Source organism: Phasianus colchicus, chromosome 8 (genome assembly GCF_987193195.1).
Source record: "Phasianus colchicus chromosome 8, bPhaCol1.hap1.1, whole genome shotgun sequence".
Classification (NCBI taxonomy): Eukaryota; Metazoa; Chordata; class Aves; order Galliformes; family Phasianidae; genus Phasianus; species Phasianus colchicus.
In genome coordinates, this window is record NC_143443.1 from 18,062,975 (window position 1) to 18,088,851 (window position 25,877).

General features: G+C 43.7%; 1 protein-coding gene across 1 annotated transcript; it reads right to left on the reverse strand.

The window, feature by feature from the left end:
- Window positions 1-1,932: 1,932 nt before the first annotated feature.
- ALOX5 (arachidonate 5-lipoxygenase) lies at window positions 1,933-25,083 on the reverse strand. The gene is made up of 14 exons (XM_031607699.2): window positions 24,321-25,083; window positions 19,103-19,301; window positions 18,150-18,231; window positions 16,239-16,361; window positions 14,358-14,464; window positions 12,234-12,406; window positions 11,324-11,470; window positions 11,022-11,225; window positions 10,718-10,804; window positions 9,259-9,437; window positions 7,178-7,299; window positions 5,792-5,892; window positions 3,678-3,848; window positions 1,933-3,347 (listed from the first exon to the last, which is right to left on the reverse strand). The coding sequence occupies exons 1-14, from the start codon at window positions 24,468-24,470 to the stop codon at window positions 3,168-3,170; spliced, it is 2,025 nt and encodes a 674-aa protein (XP_031463559.2). The 5' UTR covers window positions 24,471-25,083; the 3' UTR covers window positions 1,933-3,167.
- Between the last annotated feature and the right edge of the window lie 794 nt (window positions 25,084-25,877).

The window sequence follows — 25,877 nt, forward strand, 5'->3', positions numbered from 1 at the left end:
TTAGCACATACAATTACTTCTTAAGATACAACTCAGCTACTCCTGGGGCAGGAAAATCAGATGCTGATTAAAACTTGCTCTTTAGAAACAAATCTTCTGGGGGATATTCCCTGTACTGTCCTGTACGCAATAGAGCAAATAATTCTGAGCCAAACAGGAACATAAGATCTGCCCTCTAGAACTGTATGGGTGTGAGCAAGGAACTGAATCATCCTTGGGCAGAGGAATGGGACAGAGCAATGGCAACCCAACTGGGCAGGTGGCTGGGAGGGTCTTCTCTCATGCAACCCAGAAGAGAACTTGAGAATAAATCTGAATCTCACTCCACTAAAGGGGGAAAACATGGAAGGTCAGTGATGAGAGCAGGGATGGCTGCAGAGGCTAAGTCTTCCCTGTCACCGATGAGCCCAAAAAATCAAATATTCAGGGAAATGCTTGTCCCCCTGTTAATGCCTCTTCTTCTTCTCAAGTTCCTCTTTTCTCCTTTTTTTTTTTTGTCATTTGCCTGAGGAGAAAACATCAGGGTTTCTCCTCTACTTGTAAAGCCAAAGGGGCTGGGGAGTATTTTCCTATTTTCACTACCACTAATGGTGTTTTATAGTTCAAGTGCCCTCTTCTGTGACCAAGCACTGTGAGGAAGGACAGAGACAACAGAGCCTCCTGAGTCTCTGCCAGAGCATTCTGCAGTGAACGTCTCCCAGTCGATAAAGAAGTCACTGCAACCGGGAAGACAGCAAAGGTGCTGGAGCTGAGAAGGCAAGTTACATACTGGCCATCAGCCATCCAGCCAAGACACATGCCACTGACTTTTCAATCTTGTTAAATATTACCTTTAAATGTGCATCATCTCATATCTATCACTCAGTTGAGTGCACGACCCACTTCAGAGAGAGCTGATCCTTTCATGTTTGCCCTGAAGTGATCTTGGGAGTGGACACCGCAGGACCTTAGAAGCGTGACCTCAGGGACACATCTGTTCAAGCCATGGCTAAGGATGCAGTGAAACAACTCACAGGCCACACACAAGAAGGTCTCTTTCTAGTGAATGCTGACTGGCTGAAAAGGGAGCAGGGAGTAGAACAGGAGAAAATAAGTAGTTTGGTATTTGCTCATACTTGCTTCCTTACTAGTGACAGTGTTACCTTTAACCTCCTCACCTCATTCTACAGTCTCTGCTGCAGTTAAATCAGGTTGCTGTTATCAGCCTTGAAAGCTGCACAATGAATTCCCCAAACTTCCCCTCAGACCCAGCTCCACAGGGTGGCATGCAAGGGAACAGTCAAGAGACCAGCCCTCAGATTGTCTTTCTATATTTTTCCCAGGAAAGTTCTTGACTGTGAAGATCATTATCATAGGAAGGTTGAGGCAATATGACATTCACCACATGCAGGGGAAGAATATGAGCAAGGGGGGTGAACTGGATATATTGCATCAGCTTGTTGTGAAATTCAGCTGAGCTTTTTTTTTTTTTTTTTTTGTGGTTCGCATGCTATGGTCTCTAGTCCTCTGGCTGTCTTCCAGCACCACTCACAATCGCATGCCTTGGTGCCTGCAGCCATCATTCTCATGGGCTGTGGTAAGAGGAAAACACACAAGTCATAAGCGTACTTCCTCAAGAGAAGGAAGTGGTCTCACTGTCCACATTTTTGCTGAAGCTCTTTCACTGGTAGAAGAAAAAGGGAATCAGACTACCATCAAGGGTCTAAAATACTTGTCCTTTCCAAGTCTGTATTTCATATGAAACACGAAGGACACTTTAGCACCAATCTTATTTGAAACTCACACAAGTGACAGAAATAACTGTATTTTCTCAATGTACAGGAGCTTCATTTCTCTACACAGCACCTTATGTTCTTTATATAAACCTTATATTCCTAACAAGTTTTCCAAAACATAGAGCATTAGAAAGTGAATTAAGAAATAAAATCTAGATTTTCTTGTTCAGTTCTGTTTTATTAGCAAAAGCAGCTTTCTCATCTATTTAAAAAACAAACAACAAAACAAACACTGCAGGCTTACACCACTAGTACAAAAAATCTGGGAAAAATAATCCAGAAGTGTTATTAATTAAACTACTACTCTTAAGTTTCCCAAACCTCACTTCTCCCTTTTGTTACCTCTGTGACTCCCAGTCTTAAACCAAAGCCCAGATACTTGAGCCTGATCATCTCTGAATATAACAGACACAACTCGGATGTCTCTAAGGTGGAACAGATTATACTTAATTAGTCAAATCCAAGGATCCTTCTTAGAAGCCATCATTTGACCTTTCTCCATAACCTTTATAGAAAGTAGCCTTTTCTTCCCTTCCAGAACAAAAGAAGCTGCCCACAGTGCCCAGCCTTCTCAACAATGAAACTGAGAATAACCACTGCTAAGTCTGTATTTGTTACTGTGCTAAGCAAAACATTTGCCATGCATATCAGTGACAGAAAACTCTTGTGGCAGATGCAGAAACAAACTTTACTAGTTTCATGTAGAAAATATATAGGTACATAAAGGTAAAAAAAATCATTTCCTATAAACCAGATTTTCTCATTTTAGATGAGAAAAGTGACTTCGCTGTAAGAAGGTGATAAAAACTCTTGTCTGTGTTACAGAAATGTTCTGCTTTTACCTTCATCCTGGCTGGGGCATACAAAGTTGCAGTGAAAATATTTAACTTAAGTTTTTAAATCAGATTATAAACACCACACAAACTTGAAAGACTATGAATTCAAGTCCTGAGCATCATCTATTAAAAATAGGAAGCATTTAAAAGATATGACCTGTTTATTGCTCCTGATACTATTTTCATTGAATCAGATGAGCGAAATGAGGATACGAAGACACCCATCTTCATCCACTTTCACTGCTATGTCCAATGGTTTCTTTGTTTTGACTGGGAAAAGGAAAGCTAACACTAATGCAGGTATTGATTCTAAGATTAATACAAAAATCTTGGTGATATAAGCTTGTAACAAATTTGACCTAAGTAGTCGCCAGCTAAACTGTGTGCAAGATTTGTCATAGTTAAATGTGCTTTGAAAGCCAAAATAGAGTAAGGGTCAGCTCTGATGGAGAGAGCATGTTTGTTATTTTACAAATTTCTTAAAGGCCTGTATTGAGAACCATATGTAACAGGAAGCATTCACTGGTTTTATGCTCCGCTGAGCTCTCCCTGTTGCTCAAACAGCAACACTGTTGGGAATGCGATCTGGGGACAGGTAGTAGTAAGGGAGCTTTTTGTTCTTGTTGCGCTCGGTGATGGCACTGATGATCTCATCCAGATTCTTGCGGAATTTTGCCATAGCCTCTTTCACTGGCTTCTCCACAAAATGTTCATCTGGATACATGCCCAGAAACAGCTAGTTGAAAAAAAACAGCAAGAAATCATGCTTTGAGTTAAAAAAGAAAAAAAAAAAAAAGACTGTTCTGTCTCAATGCTATGTCATCCAGCAGAACAACACCCTGAGCTTTAGGAGTGCTACTATTATGCCCAATCAATATTTAAGCTAGCCTACACTATCACTGCCAATGAAAGATGTGTCCTGCCCACCCTCCATCCCTGGCTGCTGCTTCTCATCCATGGATGCTCAAATCAAACACAGCACTACAATCGCATGAGTTAGAGTGGTCCTGCCATAGCTCTCATTATCTCCCTACATCCCCCACTTCCTGGAGAAAGGTCAACTTACTTCATTGTCCTGGAACTGGCTCAAGGCCCAGACAGCTCCCAGATGCCAACAAGAACGTCCTCTGTCTGGCAGACTCTCCACAATCTGCTCGATGGTGACTGTCCCCTTTTCTGTCGGAGGAGGGCAGCGCATTGTTGGTGGGGCATTGGGAATCCAGGAACACCAGTCATACTGCACAAGGCAAGAAAGCACAGTGAAAATCTACAGTGACAGGTATTCAGGAATGTTTCAAAGGAAATGATGAAATTTGGCACTGGGGAGTCTGTTTCTGTAATCGGAATTCCTCAAAATGAGGAGATACTAATGAAACTAAAGGACAGAGAGATGCACTTGTGAAGCACTGCAGGAGGTAAGAAAGTCCCTACTGTCTTTCCCAGGAGGATCTCACAGGGGAGAGAGTGGAGTCACCTCCATAGGAGCAGTTATTCTGCTGACCACAGACACAGATTCACTGGTCAGGCAAAGAATTTAGCTATTTTAATAAGCAAAGATCTCTTCAAAGTTTGAGGTTATCTCTGATAAAACCACTAAAGTGGGTAAATTTTCCTTATCTCCAATTGCTCTATTCTGCAAAACCTGCTCTAAGAACATGCCCATGGTGCTGCAGTAAAAAAAGCTTGCAGTTTTTATTGTGTTTGGAGGATACATTTGCTGTTCTCCAGTCATATTGCATCATTCTTAAATCACCAGATTTGGTGACATTCCATTATTGGGGTTGTAATTCCCTATGCCAGATCTCTAAGCTTGCACGTGCACTTTTTGTTGGGGCATTGTCAAAGGCCTGCATGGCTCTGATACCTCAACAGGCACCCATCAGTGCAAGCCATGGCCACCTGCTAGTATTTCCTTGCCAGGCTGCTGGGTAAAGGTGGTAGGAGAGGCGACTGATGGCAAACATGCCATGTACATGTGGCTCTGGTGAGCACTGGACTGGGAACACAGAGATGTAGTGGGTGTCTGGTCCCTGGAGACATACAAGGTCAGGCTGGATGGGGCTCTGAGCACCTTATTGAGCTGTAGGTGTTCCTGTTCATTGCAGGAGAGTTGGACTAGATGGTCTCTAAGAGTCCCTTCCAATTAAAATAATTCTAACTCAAAATCACTTCTGGGATACTTCAGAGCTGCAGAATGGTGATGCCTCATCTTGCCTCAGTTACCATCCTGAGTTTTGCCACCATCTGAGATGCTGCAGTTACCATTAACCTTTCTTTTCAAAGTAATTTTTCCTTACTTTCATATATATGTCTGCCTATCCTGCCTGATGGATACCTACTAGACACCACAGAGGATCTGGAGCCCATCCTACTGGCTTTAATACAATTTCACCTTGTAGCAGCTTATCTATGCCGCCTCAGAAAGCAGAAGTACAACTCCCACAGGCATGTGTAAGGCAATTTTCAACTTTGGTAAATGCTCTAGCAGGCCAGCTAGATCGCTGTACTGCTGGCACTAAACTGCTGAAACACCCAGCTGAGCCAACTCAAAGACAGACAGCGTACACAGCTACATGTGCTGCAGTCACAGCACCGAGCTGAGATGTATATGCTCCCTAAGCCACATCTGAAGATGGGATATATACTGCTTTGGCACTGCCAAATTTGCACAGCTTACAACAGCAGTTCTTGGTAGTCGCCCATGCACCCATTCGCAGCGAATACAAAGCAAAGCCTTTTAGCATAACTCATTGCATTTTGTTGCAGAATGAGCCACAAACTACCGGCATGTATTCAGGCAGTTCAGGTGATGTCTGGAAGGCATGGGGCTGCGGTATCCAGACTGTGCACCTGATCCCCTCAGCATTACCAAAGTGGGTTTTAGAAACCCATTTAAATGCTTTAAAACAGAATTTTTCCACGTAATAAAATGAATGAAACAAAAATATACAAGGTATAACACCCAAACCCGAGTTTCTGTGCCTATCTAGTATTCAAAATTATTCCAAATGTTTCAAAAATCAGTGTTTCCATAGTCCTCATGGGGATTTGCAGATGACACTGCAGTTAGTTCAGCCAGAAAGAGCAATGTAATGTCTGCTTATCTACCAAACAGCACTTCTCAGACTGTGCCATGGTGGGTACATGTCCCAGCCCAAAAGGATGAACAGAACTTCCTACCTGACCAAAATTCACAGCTGCGTGCTGGGCTGATGCGGTGAATATTATCACTGTGAGATATTCTGCTAGTTTCTCCCTTGTCTTGATCACCTTAGGAAACCCTGAATGAGGGAGAACAAAAGAATAAGTACAAACATGAAACAACACAGTTATCCAGTAGTCATTGGTTGAAGGTGTGAATTGGAGGACCATGCAACAGTCACCGAAGAGCAGGACATTTTCCTTCTGACTCTATTACTAGTTCTGCCATGTGCTCTAACAGCAGTTAATCAAGCTCTGTGTCTTGGCTGTTCAGCCATAAAAGCAGAGTGATCCTGTTTTTACCTCATACAGATTCGTAAGGCATCATCATTGTCTGCAAAGCAAGTGGCATTCCTTAGGAGAAAGGCAAAGCATAATTACACCTTTAAAATATATGGCATGTCTGTCCTCACACCTAACCTGCGGCAAGGAACCCAGAGAGTCCCTTTTTCTTCCGCAATGCAAGCAGGGAAAGTTCACATCAAAGAGCAAATGGCTGTCTGCTTGTATTTATAAATGTCTGAGGCTCAGCAATCAAGTGCGCTGTGAGAACAAGTGCGGGGAGAGCTTATTTGCTGAGACAATAAGTGAGGAAATGAGAACTTCTGAACCAAAAACAACAGAATGAGGAACAGAAATAGTTGAATCCAGCAGTCTTTGAGGGGGAGTAATCACACAGAGCTATTTAAAGAAAGAATAGTCAGGGACAGGGGAAATATTTTATCACCAAAGCACATTTGAGCCTGCATCTTTCCTGCCCCAACATTACAGTCCTGCTTTCCACTCCCTGTCCCTGTCCCAGCCCAGCATGATGACAGGTCCCATGATAACTAGAGATCTGACAGCACCTTGGGGTGAGCTGCCTCTGTGCCAGCCGCTGCCATGTCTGCACCATGAATCTGCTGCAGATGCAAACTCAACCTGGCAGGGGCAAGAAGACATGGTAGCTCTGGTCAAGCACCAAGCCCAAAGAGGAGAGGATACACACCCATTCCTGCACCCTCCTGTCCTCAACACACTGTGCTCATCTTGTAAAGAAACTCAGCATGCTCCTGGTCAGAGCAGTGCTCCCACGGCAGGAGTGGAGACAGCAGGGGAAGGCCAGCTGTCCCCCACTTATGCCCTTCCTATTCTTTACAGATGCAGGTCGTCCTACTTGCTCTGTCCCAGCCCTTGTGGTGACAGCAGTGCAGAGAAGTGACGCAGGCTGGGCAGGTTTTCAGCCCATATGGGCAGTCCATAAAACTGAGTCTCTGGGCCAAGAAGGGAGGAGGTCACCAACAGTTCAAGACGTGCAGTGCACGCAGCCTTGCCATCTCTAGAGACTTGGGAAGCTGCAGAGCTGGCCAGGCCATCATATCTTACCTGAGGCCTTCACGCCCCTCATCCCATACATGTAAATATCTTTGACGAAGGCCTGGAATTCCACATCTTCACACACCACCTCATCACTCTCGTAGTAGATTTGAATCACATCCTCTGCAAAACTGCAGACAGAGGAACAAATGAAAAAAAGAAAACAAAAAGTAAAAAGAAATCTTACTGAAGACCTTCTGCTGAGCTTACAGAGAGAATACACCTCGTGAGGAAGAGTGGGGGGCAAGATCAAGGCTCAACACCCTCCCACAAGCGGTGGGAATGCAATTATTTCTAACTGCAGTATCACTGCTCCACCATCAGAAGTACGTTGGACCACAGTCATAGAAACATAGAATATCCCAAGTTGGAAGGGAGCTAAAAGGACAGGCTGGGGATAGAAGTCATTTCACCAAAGAGCAGATACTGACACTCCTTCAGAGAAAAGTAGGCTGTGGTTACACACATGTGAGTGGGCTCAGGTGTGAGGACACCCAGTGCTCGGAAGGTCACTGCTCACACTATTTATAAACCAAGTACTTACAATGAATCTCTCAGCCAAGTCTGAAGCCGTGTAATATCCTCCTCCAGCTAACACTGACAAACAGTCAAACTCAATTGAGTTTACTATCTGGTATTTGAAAAGATATCCTATCTCAATTAGCACAAGAAAGCACAGGAAAGAAAAGAAGGGCAGGAACAAGCACACACAGGCAGGGAAAATATGTCAAGCAACCACAGAGAAGTAAAAATTTCCTTTTCTCTCAAATGGACACTAACAATTGTAGGAAATATGGAAAGATATTCCCTGCGCCAAAATCATAGGAGACAAAGACATAAACAACATTCTAAACATTAGTCTTGTGTTATAAATACCCTATATTCTGAAAAGGACGTATGTTTCAGTCTTGCAAGACCTCTCCAGACACAAATCTGCTGCCCTTCTTGGCAAAATCTGGTCCTTTCAATTGTAAGGCACTTTAAGAAAGGTTTAGTTCAAATAAGTGCTTCAGTTTACTGGGCTTCAAAACACAGCTCTCTCGTGTGAGCCACATTTAACGTTTCTGCTTCCACAAGACCCCCAGTGAGCTCACGTGGGTGGCTCAGGCTGCTGTGTTCTCTCTCGGTTTGTGCATAGCTTAAAAAGCTAATTAAATTCCCTTTGCAGGGCTAAATTCATAGAATCGTTTGAGTTGAAAGGGCCCATTAAAGGTTTGGATCAACTCTCCTGCATTGAACAGGGACAATTACTGTGAAATCCTACAGATGAATACATACTTATCCAGGGGCTTCTGAAATGTAGAATGAAAGAATATAGGCCTGGAAAGGGCAGGAATCAAACATCTCTGAACAGGAAACCGAGCAGGAGCTGAAAGTTAGTAACTGTTCTTCCAGATGGGTTCACAACACTCTCCTTCACTCATGTGATGGCATTTATTCTCTATGCTAGGTCAGGATCATTTCAATCTATAACACTTGAGGAAATTATTTCTTTTAAATGGTACTGGAAGCCCCCACCCCTGGGGACTCCACAGGCTCTCAAAATGATCTGTTCTATCTATCAAATGGTAATTTGACTAAAGGCTACCCAACATCTTTTTTATTGTAATTTTAGCCTTCGATTTCTTGAAGGCTAAAGAGACTGTGTCTACAGATAAAGGGAAAAATTCTTTCTTTCTGATGAAACATTTTATCTTTCTCAAAACTCCCACCTCTGCCTTCTCTCCTCTACACCTAAACAATGCTAACTCTTGGACAACTTCAGCTCCTGTACCATTGGCCCCAGTCATTCTGAAAACATGCTGTCCAATTCATGATTCAGCCTCATTGCTGACAAGAGAGAGAAGAAGGATCATAAACAAGTTCCACTAGCAGCAGACACATTAGAGGAAACACACAAACCACATACACTAGAGGGGAGCACCAGGCACCGAACAGTATGACTGATCCCCTCCTATCACAAAAATACGCCATGTGATCAAACAGCCCAAGCTGTATTCACAAGAATGTGACGTAGAGCAGAGACAAAACTGAGTGGTGTCTCTGGGACAAAGACTTCTTTGGCCCTTTCCAGAACTACAGCCTCTTACCTCTTTATTGCCTCCCAAACTCTAATGCCATCATCTCTGTAATAGTAGTAGGGGATATCCTCTTTGCTGTCCATCCCCTTAGCTTTGATATCTTCAGGGAAGCAGAGTGAGCTGTAAGTCAGATCCTTCATTGCTTTCTGAACCATTTGCACGTGTCCTCCTCCACCTGTAGCATTTGCCTGCGGGAACAACAGCAAGATATGAGCAGTGGGAGATAAATTAGGCTCACTGTGCCAAGACTGGCTGTCCAAATTCCCAGGAGATGTGTTATTACCAGGAGAAAAAAGCACATCTCCACACAAATAAGTGTTAAACTGCAGAGGTCTACTGCAGTTCTGCATTTTGACCTCAGAGTTTTCACACCTTTTCCATGGACCACAGATAACAGATCCAGATCTCCATGGGCACATCTTATGTATCACCTTGAAATAATATAATGGAACACAGTAATAAAGTAATAGAATTACTGAATGCAGAGCACTTTCTGCCAGCTCCATGCTCCAGAATGAGTGCATGTGTGAAGGAGGGCAGCCAGGAGTCTGTCAGACCAGAGCTCTTGCTAAACCACCAAGTGCTGCTGTGGAGTGGTTTAGGATTGATAATAGGTGGTGGTTAGGATTGGAAGCTACTCTTAGGCACCCTGGGATTTAAGCCAGGACAACAGTCCTGTTGGATGTTTGAGTGGGAAAACACAGCATGTTCACTACAAACAACACTGCAAAATCCTTTAGATAATCACTGCTCAGAAGCTCCCAAATTTTGCTTCGTGGTGCTTGCACTGTAGCAGTATGCAGCTTACACTTACTCTCTCCTGTCTGGCTGTACATTTACACTGAAACCAACAATTCTGGAACTGCATGATCCTCATTAGCAGGTCTTAGCAACACACTCATCCCACATGCATGGGGTACAGATGCTGTCCTTTGACTCAGTCGACAGGAACATCTCCAAGCCTCCACAGTTAGCAGAGGAGCAGAGACGACAAGGAAAGAATCTGCAATTAACTTCTCTTTTCTATGAAGGCAGAAAAACTTTGGAGCATGGAAGTTTTTTGTTTTTTTTTTCCTGGTGCCAGAGGTATATGAGGAACATGTCTTAGTTGCAGCTAGCACATTTCCACAGAGAGGGCAGCTTGCCAACCTGTTGTGGTTCCTAGATGTGGCATGCTGTTTCTGGGGTAGCAAGGAGATGAAGAGCTGTTATCACAGTAAACACTATTACAGTCGGGTTTAGATGTTTGGATATCATACAAACATTCTGAACTGGTTACTTAGAGGTGAAAGATACCATCGTTAGCACAACAGGAAGTGAATTAACTGAAGTCTGTGTCTCAGACGATGCTGTTTATGTTTGTGCTTTAGCAGAAAGTCAAGAAATAACACAGTATGTGACAAATAAAGAATTAAAACACATAGGGACCCATGAAAAATAACAAAGATTTGCAAAGGGGATTACTTACCTTGTCAAAAAGGCCACATTCACAAATGAGCTGTTCTCGAGCTTTGGTGTTGATGGCTATTGTGAATCGCATGTGTGGCACCAACAGCTGCGAAATATGACAAAATAGCAGAGCACAAATTCATTGATTGAATTCAACCATGTGTAGAGTTTCAAGTCCTTGATGAGAGCTAGCTCTACACTGCCTTGCCAGACAGCTGGTCAAACCATTCCAACTGAGCTACCACCAGGATGTACTTTTGGTTTGTCAAGCCAAAAAGAAAACCCCCCTGACTTCCCCAGAACCCCTTCACGGAAAGACCAACCTTGAAGAGGGGATGTACAGCAGGCAGCTGCCGGAACATGGCAATGCTGAACACCTCTGAGACAAGGTGTGTCCTTAAGAGATGGGTCACTGTCTGGTGGATGTGGAAATCAGATGAGCGAACCCAAATTTTGGCCAGCAACCAGTCATAGGTAGCATCTGAAGGAAGGAAAATGGGATTTTCTGGCCCAGGCTTTTGACCAAGCTGAAAGAGATGAAAACAGTACAATCCCCAAATTCATGTGTGTTTACGAGGAGACAATAAGCAATGTGCCCCTTTAAACACTCTGATAGCAAGCTCACCTGGATTGCAATGGGTACTATTTTATTCTCCAGATTCTTGTACAGCAAACAGATGGGTGCAGCCAAGTACTGTATCGTGCATGGGTCTGTCTTATTGGCATCCACGCCATCCAGCAGTTCATAGTCCACAATGAAAATGTTCCCTTGCTGGAAAAAAAGTGAAAAGGGTTTGGTGTGTTTTAACAGACAGAGGGAAAGATGAAAGAACACAGCAAATAGTGTTTGTGGTGGGAAGGACGGAAAAAGAGCAAGGCAGCAGCTAAAAGGCAGATAAGTGAGGAAGAAGACAGCAATTCTGAGAGGTTAAGAAAGAAAAGCAGAAAGGCAGAAGCAGTGAGGCTCAGAACTAAGACTGGGGAGTCTTGGTAAGGGGCTGGTTCATGCCCTGCAGTTACAGATTGCTGCTAGCCCACCCTTGCTCATGGAAGCCCAGAAGTGATGTTCGCCATTGGGACAGCAAGCACCTCCACACAAGCTACCTGACTTGTGTCTGCTGACCCTGACAACAAATCTCTCAGCAGGGAGAGACTATTTGGCATTCATGCAGTGACACTGAGGTGCAAACAAGTTTCACACTATTCCACACCCCATGCTCATTGTAGAGACAAAAGGAATGTACCATCTTCCTAGTCCTTCTTCAGCATTATAGTTCAGCTTTGTGGGTGACAGAGGGTACCGTCCTTCTGGGAAAGGGTAGGATGCTTCCCACTTCTGACACTCCCTATCCTTTGAGACAAAAGCACTGTGAAGGACCCTTCACCTCCAATGGTATCCCTTTAACTGGACCTGGAAAAGGGCCTGGCCTGCAGCTGGAGTTTGGAGATGTGGCTGAAATGTAGCTAGAACAGGGAGTGGAGGTCAGAGAACACAAGGAGGAGCAGATGGAATCCAACTTCACCCCAACCCCTACCTTCACTTCTTCTTCCAGGGTCAAGTTCCTCTCCAGGCTGCATTCTACCATATCCATGGTCACTGGCAACTTCTTGGGAATCTCTGTGCATCGCCGGATCAGCACAGGATTGCAGCCATTCAGGAACTGGTAGCCAAACATAAAATCTTCTTTCCAGTGCTGCATCACATATTCTAAAGGAAAACAAGTTGGCAGCATCAATATCACTGTATTTCAGATTTCTCTGTTTCTCTCCCATTCCTTTTGTTACACTGCACTGAAACATTCAACTTCTATGAAAAATATGCTCTCCAAATGCAAACCACCTCCTTATGTCTTCCATGATATTCTTCAGTCTTAGTCTCCAAATTCCTGGGGTTTGTTATACAGACAGGTAAGCCCCAAAACAGTGGCACAGGCAGGGGAAGGGAAATACCCAAGGTGGGAAGGGAAAAAACAGCAGTGACTGGAGCTAAGTGAGAGGTTCCTGGAGAATGTTGACTTTGGGCTTCTCATTAACACTGCTCGTTGGTTGTTTTTTTTTTATTTCTTTTTTTTTTCTTTTTCCTGTTCATTTTTCAATTGTTAATACAAAGCCAATTAATAACTTCTGAATAAAACAATAGTGTTGGGGACTCCACCTCCTTATTACATCTTTAGTAGTACTGTGTGCTTTCCACACTGCAGTTCTTTGCTTCCTAATATCATTATTGCCACTTCAAACTACAAGTTGAAAGTCAGAAAACATGTGATTAAAGGAAAACAAAACCCCACTGATGCCGACAGGGCAGCTGCATGACTGAAAAACATGAACCTGCTTCTGCCAAGTCTTGCCAATAATCAGATTGAGAGGTGCACTCACAGCTGAGATCCATTCTTATAGTATAAAACTCACAGAATTAGAGCTTTCCTCATGGGTATAAAAATATTATCAATGAAATTAAATGTAGATTATATCTAATCCTTGTGCTTTAGGAAGAAATCTTATTAAATATAACTAATTGATGTAATTAGTTTCTAATAGCTCCAGCCTCCTTATGTGCTTTGCTTCATACTTGAAATCATAGAAATGCCTCCTATTTCTGTTAACTGGTCCTTTTGTCAGCCTAAAGAGGGGCAAAACTCCAGAGCAGGAAGGAAAAATATGTTCCTTTGCAGAGCCAGAATGAGTAAATCTACACATACTTTAGGGGCCACATGCTAACTGAATAATATCATCTGTGTATCTATTATATCCATTACTACAGTAAAATAATATCAAATAATATAACTGCAGGCCACAGTAGCAGGTTAGGTCTGGCTCACAGATCAAAGGCTTCCCAGCCCCACTTTACAGAAATGACTCCATCGCCCCATCTCCATCTGCAACTCTTTTACCTGGCTTTCAAATAACTGCTAAGATTTCACATGAAAAGGATTGAGGAAATAAGAATTCTGTCTTTGTCTTTTAATACTACATGAGTAGAGTTTTTATCAGTACAAAGGATTTTCCAGATACCAAATACTCCAAAGCAAAAAACTGAAACTCAGACTCTTACAGATATATATCTTTTCGTGGTAAGATGTGAGCACCGAATGGTAAACACGTCACCATGTTTACTATAGTGCATATAATAAATTCCAGCATGTTTTTGGAAAGAGATGACATTTGGGATAGATGCTGTGAGCTCTTTTAAGCACTAACTTGCACTCATTCCCAGCAAGAATTACAGTTCCTCCAGTTCTGGTCAGATGGACTACTTTGTCTGCAGCAGGACCAGGTGAAGAAGTTACAGCTCCCAGCTCATTCTCAGTGCCTTTGCAACATGTCCCCAGACTTACCAGCCTGACAGCTTGCAAGTTTTGTCAAAACGACTCATTGCAACAACTTGTGAAACCAAAAACATCCAAGCCATGGGCAGACAATTGGAACTGGAGGGTCTTTAAGGTCCCTTCCAACCCAAGCCATTCTATGTTTCTATTGTAACTTTGCTTTGTGGTCTTGTGGGTTGTTGTATGATCAGCAGTCTAAGATTACTGCCTGTTTATGGTAAATGATGTTCAAGCAGAAGTGTAGGTCAGCCTCTTCCTTCCTAATCAGATATATTCAAGACAGAAAATCGATCATTTGATGATGAAAATGTGAGAAAATGCTGACAAACTCACCAGAGATTGTGTTACTGATTCTCACAAAGATCTTCTCAAAATCTGCAAAGTCACTCCAGGAAGACTGGAACATGTGCATAAAACGGTTGATATAAAGATTCTCCATCCTAAAAACAAAGCCTTATACTGTTACATAAATGGTAGCTTTGTTGTTATTAAATAGAAAACATTTATTTTGAATACATGTCAGTGGATTTAGAATCAGGTTTTCCTTCCACTAGCATCTTCAAATGTACAAAGACATACACTGCACAAAGATGGGGAGAACAGTTAACAGGACAAAGAAATGTCACAGTGTCACAGCAAATCCTCCCAAACAGAATTTAAGGGGGGAATTCCAGAGGACTGCAGCTGTAAATTATAAACTAAGACTGAGAGACCTTAAAATGAACTGTATTAGAAGTGGTCAAAGAGGACAAGAAACCCGCAAAGACAGCAAGTGGCACTGTGAAAGAGGATTCCCATCAGCATAACCAGAAAATCAGACAAGAGACATGTAAAACGGCTGCTTCTGCTGCTGCAGATAGCAGTCAAGATAAGAAGAGGTGCCTTGAGGAAGCATCTTGAGCAATTAGCTAGCCTGGGCCTGGAGACAACCTCTTTGGAGGTCTCATCACCCCTGATGGAGCACAGAAGGATTATACAAGGAGCTCGGAATGGCCTTTCCTGAGTATCAGGAGATGGAGGGAGTATTGGGTAGGACCTCCTGGACAGACAGTAAGTAGCTGAATATCAGATGAACTTCTATAGGAAGCATGATCATGTAAGGTTTCAGCCATGTCAGGTCACTAAATGGACTCAGATAAGAAAGTATTCATTGTTATTAGGAGCTGCAGCTTTCTTAGAATGGCTGTAAAACCTGCTAGTTCTCTTATCAACCTATACTTGATGATATAATCCCCATCTGATCAATGAAACACTGAGAGGAATATCTTTCCAAAAAATGGAGGGACCAGCATGTTATCAGAATCATAGAATCATAGAATTACTCAGGTTGGAAGGGACCTCAAGGATCATCAAGTCCAACCACAGCCTAACCATAGTACCCTAACTCTAACAACCCTCTGCTAAATCATATCTCCGAGCACCACGTCCAAACAGCTCTTAGAGTAATCAGAGTCACAGATGTAGGAACTGTGGATGATCTCAAAGCAGCCTTGCCTCATTTCCTTTTTTCCCACCATTTGATAAAGTATGACATGGCTCAGGCTTGTGAGACAGCTCAGAAGCAGACTCACAGTGCAGAGGTTTTCTCTTCTCCCATTAATTTTGTACTATCCTGCTGGGCAGGATTTTTCAGGCTCACCCAGTGTCTAGGACTGTTTTTTCAGTGACATGTCAAGTTCAGGTGTGATAGTGACTTTGATGTCTGCAGCAGATTACTCTCAGATGTGGTTAACTGATGAACTTAACCTACATTGGATGGGAATAGCTTTTCTTCAGCAGAGTCTCAAATATGCATTGACACCACTTTTTGGTACCTGATTGAAAGGCCTAATTTTCCCTAATAGCCAGAGGAGAGAAGCATCTTCAGGGGGCATCACTGAACACAGCCAGATGCGTAAGGCAGTAGTTGTCAATAACTCTCCTTTCCACGCTTTTCAGAGGTCTTTCCTCATTCTGCCTGCAGCCAAACAGTGTCCAATGAGAATGCAGAGGATCAGCAAGTTCCAAGAGTGAAAAGCTCAAAACATCAATTAAAACAAAACGAAGATATTTTTTCCTTTTTTTTTTTTTTTTTTTCCCTGCTTTGTTTAATCACAGGTGCAGATGAGAGAAAAGACTCCAATTCTGAGATTCAGTGAAACCTATAATGTGGTCACATCCTTATTCTGCACAAAAAAGTTTTTTGCAAATTCCCGAAGCACCACAAACACTCACGCTTTGGAGTAGTTCAGAATGAAGTCGATTCCTTTCTCATTGTCAAACTGGATGTCACGGGGCAGTTCACTGTGACAGTGGGCATCAATGCTCAATGGAAAGCCAGGATGCCACTCCTTCCAGCTGAGAAAAGAGAAGTTGGATCAACCGTATAACTTCACCAGCACAAGAGCTCCATCATTCTTTTACCTATGCTGCTTGCATCAGATTCACTTGGGGCAAAAATACTGACTTATACTACAATAAAACCTACCAGTAACCTACAGCTACATGAAGTAGAACAGAAGGTATCTACTTGGCCAACTACCATCACAAAACTTGAAGTATCTTAATACCTGTGATATTTCCGAATGCCTGTCACAATTGGTTGGAATTGGCAGTAACTACAAATTTACTGGGAAGTGAAACGGGCAGAAAGACAGATGTACAATGCACACTGTTTGGTCACATCAACCTCATTCTTGAGGCTACAGTTCTGCAGAACTAAAACACAGCCATAACTGGGTGAAACAAACAGCCTGAGATTTGGAGTAAACAGCAATGTGGTATCATTTTGTTCATCATATTTGTGCAATGGACAGAGAGAGAAACACAGGTTTTGTAAGTGACTTGCACCCTGTCACAAGTCTCTGGTGTACAAAGGCATGCTCAGACAGCTACCTCCCCAAGGTAAGTGTGCTCTACCCAATTGGCATTGCAGAAGTCACTGGGCAGGAAAACCATCTGTCCCACATTTGCAAAAAATACTGTGAAATTACTAGCAGCTCAAAGTGTCAGGCAAGTGTCTCATTTCCTCCAAAAGCCAATGCTACCAGAGGTGCGTGCAGCCTGAGCTCAGCTCCTGAGCCTGCCTCCTGATGGCCATGGTACTCAAGCTCTGCTATGTATGATCTCCTACGGTACCTCGTTTTTAACTCAAATGAAAAAAAGGCAATTTGTAATGGGGAGAATTTCAGCAGTGTTTCCAAATTGCCTGCCACACACAGACTGCATTGTGCACTATAAGTTAAACATTTGAATTGTAAATTACTATTTTCCTGGAATTAACAATGGTTTTGCCTTCCTTTTTGCATATGTAAACAAGATTTTGTGCCACCTATCTTTTTATCTAGATTTTCCTCTGCTGTTTGCCATTATTTGTGATCAAGATCGTTTCTTAGTCAAATTATATCAACAATACATACGCCAAACCTCAATCTGTCAGTTCTGAATGAAACCTCTGTTATTCTCATCCTCTTTCTCCTGATAAGAAGAGGGAAGCAAGAAAAACTTTCCTCCTTTTAACAGAAAGTATGTTCCTATAAAAAGGAAATGTATGACGTCTTCTGGAATTACCTACTGATAAAAGGTTTTCCTGTTGTGACCTTCTCTTACTTAGGAAAAAGTTTATCACTCTATGGAGATGGATAACACCACTGTGTTTTGATGGTACATTCCAGTCTGCTCAAGCAAGGTCAAATCTTCCACTGCACCCTGGTTCAAGAAGTGACTAAAACTCATTACAGCAGCCACAAAGCTCCAGAATAAGATTACGTGTTGATATCACACTCCAAAACTGGAGTCCAGCTTGTAAAAGACAAACAAAATCTATTTTTTATCTTTTCTTGAAAGCATGCCTGTAGGCCAGAGGAGTCATATAGAGACTGTACCACTGAATTTCACCTTACATCTTCTAGACAGGCTTATCTGGGATTCAAGTATCTTGTAATGCAACCACGTGCAGCAGGATGACCATCATTCACAACGAACCCCATCTAAGTAAAAAAGCACATATAGCCAACACGCAAACTTTCAGTTTTGTTTTACCAGCAGTTCAGTACTTAGAGCAATATGAGTATCTGAACATGCTCTGCCAACTCCTGACCTGAGGACAACAGGCCCTGGACTTTTGGGGAGCTGTGAGGGACTCACCGGTACATTTTTTGACGATTCTCAAGCTCTTTGCGTCTGTGCTGCTTGAGTATCTGGGTCTTGTCATCCCGGGGGAGCTTTGCTATGAATGGGAGAAAGAAACAGGGTCATGAGGTTCCTTTATCATCACCCAGGTCTTGAGAAGGAAACCAGTGTTTCAAAGCCTTCCAACTTCTGTCCTAAACCTTTACAAAATTTCTGTGGGAAAAGCTCACGCAATCCAGTTTAGTACCTTCAGCTTCTAATGTGGTGCCTCAAGGAGAAAACTGGTTAAGCTAAGAGCAACTATCTCATCTCTATAGAAAACCTGAGTTCCTAAGGTAGACACTTGGAGTTAGATGGCCTCAGTAGGGTCATGGGACTTAATTTTATTTTTCAGCATCTAGAAGAATTTTCATCAATCAAAGAAATAATAGTATTGCCTTGGACAATGTTGTAAGTTAAACTACAACACTAGGAAATATCTCCCATCCTCTCTCCTTGAGCTGTACTCTCCCCTGCCAGCCGGAGGCAATAAGCACATTTTCCTGCCACGAGAGCAGAAAAACAACACAGTGAGGCTTCAGTTCCAGACAACTTGCTCTCCTGACCACGTACACACCATAATGCTAAATAACAGAGACCTCCTTAGTGATGAAGAGAAAGCACAAGGTACGTGACTTGCTTTACATAGGCAAATAGAAAGGCAGATAAAGCTAGCAGGAGTTTTACGGGAATAGCTATTTTGGGTTGGAAATACTGGAGGTAATACAACCAATTATATATATATATATATATGGCTAACAGTTTCCAGCTGGCTGTGTTTACGGTACCAACATTGTTTCACTTGCTTTTATCCTTTATCTGACCATATTCTGAATATGGTCATGGAAGTCTGGGATGTACACAGGGAAAGAGGAAGGAGAGGTGGGAGAATTCTAGCTGCTGCACAGGATGTTTCTTATGGCGCTCACCTCTTCCATCTCGAAGGACAACTTCTTTTTCATCTGTAATCCAACGGTAACATGGGAATTCCAGATAATCGCCCAGTGGTGTTTTGACAGTGACGTGCTTAAGGTACCAGTCATCTTGGTACCAATATTTTCGTTTCTCAATTTTTATTAGCTGAATTTCTCCAAGGTCTTCTTCCACCGTCACATCATAGGAGTCAACCTACAGAGCAGAAATAGTCACTGATACACTGCACTTGTGGAAAGCAAAGCCAGCACTGTACAAGGACACCTGGCCTTCCTTGTAGCCAGTATGGCATGGGTGCATAAAGTAGTTTCCTGCTTCCAGTGAGGGACAAGTACAAGGAGAACGACAAGGTCAGAAGAGAATTATATGATTGCAGTACAACTGAAAGGTAAATGAAATAAATGAGACCATGTAAAGCACTACAAAAATGGGGAAATATTTTGTATCTAATCCAAAGATGGTATCACCCCTTGAAATGTTTGCAAATCTGAGAAAAATCTGCAGCCCATGATAGCTTTTGCTACTGCAATAGCCCATAAAGAGGTATTGATTCAGCAAACCTATTCACACTGCTGCACCGGAAGGATAATCATAGGTTAACACACTGGATGGTGAACTCTTGACTCAAGGATGGATACTTCAGTCCCCTCACAAGGCTGGGGCTAACCTTTCAGTGACCTGTGTGATCTCCTGCTGCATGCAAGAACAGCACTGAGCAAGCTGCAGTTCTGGTGGTAATTGCACTACTAGGTAATATCAGAACAGGAAGAAATGAATAATCATTCTGCACATGGCCAGTAAGGCACAGTGCAGTGCTAAGCAACTCAGGGAAACTGACTCTCAATTTCTAACAATGCAAACAGTTCAGGGCAAAGGAGAGCAGTCAGGCGCTCACTGTAAAAGCTGAACTGCCACAAAAATCCTGAGAGCAGCAGCCACAGCCTGCTCAGATGATCCTGCTAAGCATAAGATGGTTACAAAAAGAGACTGTATTCTCTTGTGGTTTTTCTCAGCACAGACAACAACCGTAGAAACACTAAGTAGCTGCTGATACCCGGAGGGTGAGATTCACTTCCACTATATGCTACAGTGTCTGCAAGACCCTCCTGCCCAGGTGAGTCTCCTCATTAGGCTCCTGGCCCAGACATCACACCCTGCTTGATGTCTTCAGGAGCGCTCCCCAGCCTATTGCTATATATCCACTGTTACTGTCTTATTTGCTAGGGAGAAAAAAAAAAAAAAAAAAAAAGCTATTTCAAATAAGGACCAAAACTGAAAAGTGAAGCAAGATTAAATTCTGGAGAGGTAGAAGGAAAAAAGTACGGAGCTTGAAATGCCTCTGGATGGCACCTATTAACCTCAACAATTACAAAAGAAAGATACATAGCAACTTGCATCTATATGATTAGAAGAACACATACGCTAAGAAGGATCCCTGAGTATTTCTTTTTTTCCCATTTCAATACCAGCTTCCTATGTTATTAGCACAAAGTACCCTTTCCACAAGCTATGCATGTGATGATCATTTTAGGATCTTAGGCACTTATGTCCACCAGAGCTTGTGATGACAGGCTGAAACTACCACCTTTCATGTCTCATCTAATTGACTCATACAAGTGAGAGAAAAAAGAAGAAGGAAAGAAACAAAGAAAGACTTTGAAATCCATGCTGCAGATAACAAAACCTTGCCTTCGCCCATCTTTCCCCATGATGTTCATCAATCAACTTTGAAACTGTTCAGGCTATGCATCTCCAATGAGGTTACTTCATATCAACAAAGACAGAGGGATTTCTTCTAACATTCACCCTAACTTCACTTAAACTCAAATATTTAAAATCAGTCTTGGCATCACTTACTTTGATTCACTGAGACTTAACAGACTAATCTCAGCCTGAGCTATATTCTTTCCTACACTGTTCTTTCCTATATACTTTCCTACTAAAGCCAAAGCCATTGAACAGTTTCTATCAAAAAGGAGACTCATCCAGTCTTAAACCAGAATTTGCAATGCTGATGTCAACAGCATACCTATCCATACAAGGTGGTAGCACATGGGGGAACTGTGCTTCACAAAAACAGCACGGCTGTTTTTGGCAAGCCTGGCATGACAGCATCTGCCTGCCAGACAGGAGCTGGGAGATGAAAATCACATAGCTAAGATTTCAACTGACATATTAAAATGGTGTCTCTGACTTTTCCTTGCATAGCCAAGCAGAACAGAAGTAGTTCGCTCAGTAGAGCCAATACATACACTCATTTTGAGAGTTTACGCTGCTGAATCTTCAACCCTCCCACCCCCCTCACTCACAGTATCCCAGAACAGCTAGAAGGATGATGTACACATGTAAATTCATTCCCTCGGTGTTTCAAAAGTTTGGATCAGCTCTGGAGACTGAAAAAACACCGACTAGCTTTTCCCAGAGATCACCACAGTAGTGTTGTGAGCCTCCACTATGGCAGACAGTGACTGTAGGATGTAATCTGTGATCTTGCCCAACATGCCTGACTATATTTTAAAATTTCTCTTCTTCAAACGTTTAGCTAGCTTCCATTAAAAAAAAAATATATATCAAAATCCTCATTTACACATATCTATTTATACTGTTTCTATAATTTACAAAACCTTACTTTACACAAACTGACATAAATATATCTAGAATTAGAGGCAGTGAAGGTGCAGTAAAGGTGTGGCAAGCTGTGCAGATGGTGCCAGGTTCAAAGCAGCAGGTTATTTTTTGTTGTTGTTGCTCAATGGTTTTGTTGCATTCATGTTAGGAGGCATCCTGTTAAACTACACTGCACCCCAGTGTCTGTGCAGTAAACCATAGAAGCTGGGAGTTTTTAAATAATTGGCTTCAGGGGGAGAGAACAGAGTGAATGAAGGCCGTAAGACTGTCCAAAGTCCCTTAGCATCCCGTCTGAGCGATTTACCCTTCTGCAAAACCCAAGCTCTTTCCGGCAGAGGAGCACCTCCTACTGACCAGCCTGATGCTGCAAAAGGAGCAACAAACCAGCACGTTCTGCACGCACAGAGCCCAAAGCCACACACAACTGTTTTCCTTCTGGAAGTACTGTTGAGTGCGTTTCAGCAAAAAGCAGATGGAAGGGTAACAGGAAGCAGACAGAGAACTGAGGGACACCGTGCACTCACATTGAAATTGCTTTGCACCAACAGGAACTTACTCAAAAGATAGTGAGTGAAGAAAAGCAGCTCCAGCTTTCTAAATTGCCCATGTCCAGTGCTTGGAGTATGTCAGACTGAAACTAAAAGTACACTGCCATTGTGAAAGCTCCTTCTGGTTTTCCCACATCCCTTCCCTTCTATCAATATTTGGCACGCAGATCTGCTCAGAGCTGGCTGGAACCCTCATCCAGCATATCTAGGAAAACTCACCATTTGCATTAATTCAAATGAAGCCATTCCCAGGATAATGGCACTACTGAAACCAGCCCAACATTTAGTAAAGAAACTGGGAAGTGACAAAGCCTTATAAAATAGTACTGTGGAATTCTGGTTATCTGTGAAAAAAGTACTTTATTATTATTATTATTTTTAAAATGTGATCACATTAATTATTTGGAAGAAAAAGAAAATTATAGGGATGCTATCAAAATGCCAGAGGCAAAACTGGCTTCAACTGTCACATTTTACAAAGCAACCAACCTGAAAGTCTTACAGTGAGCTTCAGTATTATTTGCTGGTTTGCTTTTTGTTCCATATCACTACTTTTTCTTCTCTTTCCTTCTTTGCACAGTGCATCAGTGAGACCCATGGTGTTCTGGGCACAGTGTTACCTGAACAGTGCCTGGAGGAATGCACGGCACTGCCCAAGGAAACACTGCCTGCAACAGCACAACACACACATCAAACATCCCTAAGGCAGCCATCTTACAGAACGCACTACGGAAGGACTGCATATGGAAATAATTTGGATAGTAGAAAAAGTCAAGAATTAGTCACGGATTTTTGCACCTGGAAAAAAGTTTGACAAAAAAGAGAAAAAAAGAGATTGTCCGTGTCTCAGCTTGCTTACCTAATAATACATTTTGTATAGAATATTGGTCAAGCTATTCGTACAGGTAAAGACTTTCAGATCCACCTAGAAGCTGCATTCCTAAGGAATATGTGCTTCCAGGTGCACATATTGCCTGCTGCAGGGCTGCTGCGCTGCACAAAGCCCGGCTCCTCCCGCTCTCATCCAGCAGAGCCCAGCACTCTGGACCCCCATTTGCAGCCTGAGGATGGGAGCAGGGTGCCCAAGCACTGGAAATCTGGAGCCAAACAGGGCCCTGTCCTCCTAGGAGCACAGTCTCAACCTGAGCAATGCAGAACACCCTGAGGTTTTCTTCCATCACTCTCACTAACGTTGTTAAGATTTGCTTATATTCACCAGATAAAATAAGAAGAGGGGGGTTGGACCTTGATGATCTTCAAGGTCCCTTCCAACTTAAGCCATTCTATGATTCCACAAAGAAGGTGTGGATGCCCTTTAGGGAGATCAAGGGTGACGAGATCTCTGTGCAACTAATGCTTAATCATGAAAGAAAGTAATTTCAACAGCAGCAACAGGGAGGAACCCACACCTCTGAAATTGCTTTTCTCAGGATGTTTATCCACACATATTTGGGGGCCATATCTGCACACACCATCAACACTAATTTAAAATGCTGTCATCTGCAAACCATATCTGAGATGCCCTATCAAGGAAGGCCGGATAGCTGGCTCAGGCTGTGCACCCCATGGGTAAAATTACCCATAGGCAAGGCAGCACTGTGATGGTGGAGCCCATCTCCAAAGTGAGTTAAGGGCGCTTATAAAAAACTTTTAAAGTCCCTTAAATCTCCTTAGGTCTCTTGGGAGCTGTGAGTTAGGGCTACAAATAAAATACACATTAAAAAAATATATATATCAGAGTCTATTATTTTGAAGTCGGACAATAAACAAATGAGCACCGTGCTGAAAGGGTGGTCGGCATACAGGAGATGATAGCAGCTGGACGGCCTGGGCACAGCACAGTGCACGCGACGGGGTGAGCCCGAGCAGCTCCGCTGACAGCCCAGCCCAGCCCTGCGCCTGGTGCTGTTTCCCAGCTACCACTTAAAGTTGCGATGGAGAGCTCCGAGCCCCGGCTCGCCTGCCCCAATGCCCACCCCCAGCCCGGCAGCAGCGGGACGGGCACTGCCGGCTGAGCGGGGACCGTGATGGCACTCACCGCGCCGCGCTCAAAGTCGTTGTAGAAGGGTTTGTCCAGGAGGTGCCTCTCGCTGCAGCCCGCAGTGCCCTCCAGGCTCAGGTACACATAGTCGTCGGTGCCCGCGAACCACTGGCTGCCCGTAGCCACGGTGACGGTGTAGGACGGCATGGTCCCACCGGCACGGCACGACACGGCCGAGCCCCACCGCTAAGCCTTGCCCGGTCCCCGCCGAGCACCGCCCCGCTGCCCGGCCCGACCCAGCCCTGCCCACCCGCGCTGTTCCTCTTTATTACTGAATCTCTCCGATCTTGTCAGGCCCCCGCTGCCTTCGCACAGCCGCCTGCAACACGAACTGCGCGCACACACACACACACACACACACACACACACACACACACAGCGTTTCCACCAAGCACCGTAAGGATCCCACTTTTTCACACTCCCCACCCTGAGTGCAGCGAGTGCCGAACCTGTTTTAATAAAGATGCTAACGCTCAGATAAGATCTGCCAGTGCTTCTCTCACTCTCAGCCTACCCCAAGGAGAAGAGCCCCAGAGCACTGATGCTATACATGGCACCAATGCAACAAGCCCACCAATGGCACACTCCCGTATTTTCATTAGGCACAAAGCAGGCCCCCCCTTAACTCTGTCACACTGCTGCACAGCCCCAGATTGGAAAGAGCCAGGATGGGGCTTCTGCAGATCCCACTGTACAGCTGCAAAGTTGTTATCTGAGGCTCTGCTTCAGCCTCTAACACTACACCTGCCTGTGATGGGTTGTGGCTTGTTCGGTGTGGTCATTGGTGGTGACAGCCTGCAACATCCTCCTCTTTCTCAGAAGCATGGCAATACTCATCAGCACTCACTCAGTCTCATTGGAGGTCTCCTGTGTCTCTTCTGTACAGAGACAGCTGCTTGCTATTCTGTGACACCATCAGATATCGAGGCTCCCCCCACATTCAAGATATGTATTTACATACAGGCGTATAGAAAGTGCCTTCATTGGCTCTGCAGAATTGCTCAGCACAAGTCTCCAGCCTGCTGCTGCTTTTTAAATAGCACCAGCAGCGCAATGCTGCTGCTGCTGCAAGGCACACCCGCGGCAGCTGAGCTCCAATCTGCCATCCTGAGGCTCAGCCTGCAAAGGGCCTTCCTGCCACCCCTCCCAGGGACACTCACCCCACAAAAATCCACTGCAAACTCTTAACCCCTTCCTTGTTCTTGCTTTTTCCTTTTGAAAAGCCACCTGTTTCAGATGGCAACAAATTTATGCTCATACACCTTTCACTGCAAGAGTTACCTGAAACCTGTTTAGGCAGTGGTGCTTCACCTGTCAGACACAGGGCCACCTTCTGGGCCCCTTCTGTTTTGCTGCAGGTATAGAGCAAAGCACTGTGTAAACCTCACTTGGTGGTTTTCCACGTCTCTTTGTGAATCAGTTCCTTCATCCTGCTCCCCTGGATGTGCAGCTCTGTCTCCTGCTGGGCAGTTCCCTGCAGCACAGCGACTCTTCTTACCAACTCACTAAAGAAAAGGCTCAGTAAGCTCAGTGCTGGACACGACACTTGTAGGA

Coding starts and splice junctions, on each gene's coding strand:
- ALOX5 (XM_031607699.2), bottom strand. CDS start 24,470: ATGCCGTCCTACACCGTCACCGTGGCTACGGGCAGCCAGTGGTTCGCG. Junction 11,226..11,323: donor TAGTACCCATTGCAATCCAG/GTGAGCTTGCTA, acceptor CATCTCTTTCAG/CTTGGTCAAAAGCCTGGGCC. Junction 10,805..11,021: donor CTGTACATCCCCTCTTCAAG/GTTGGTCTTTCC, acceptor CATATTTCGCAG/CTGTTGGTGCCACACATGCG.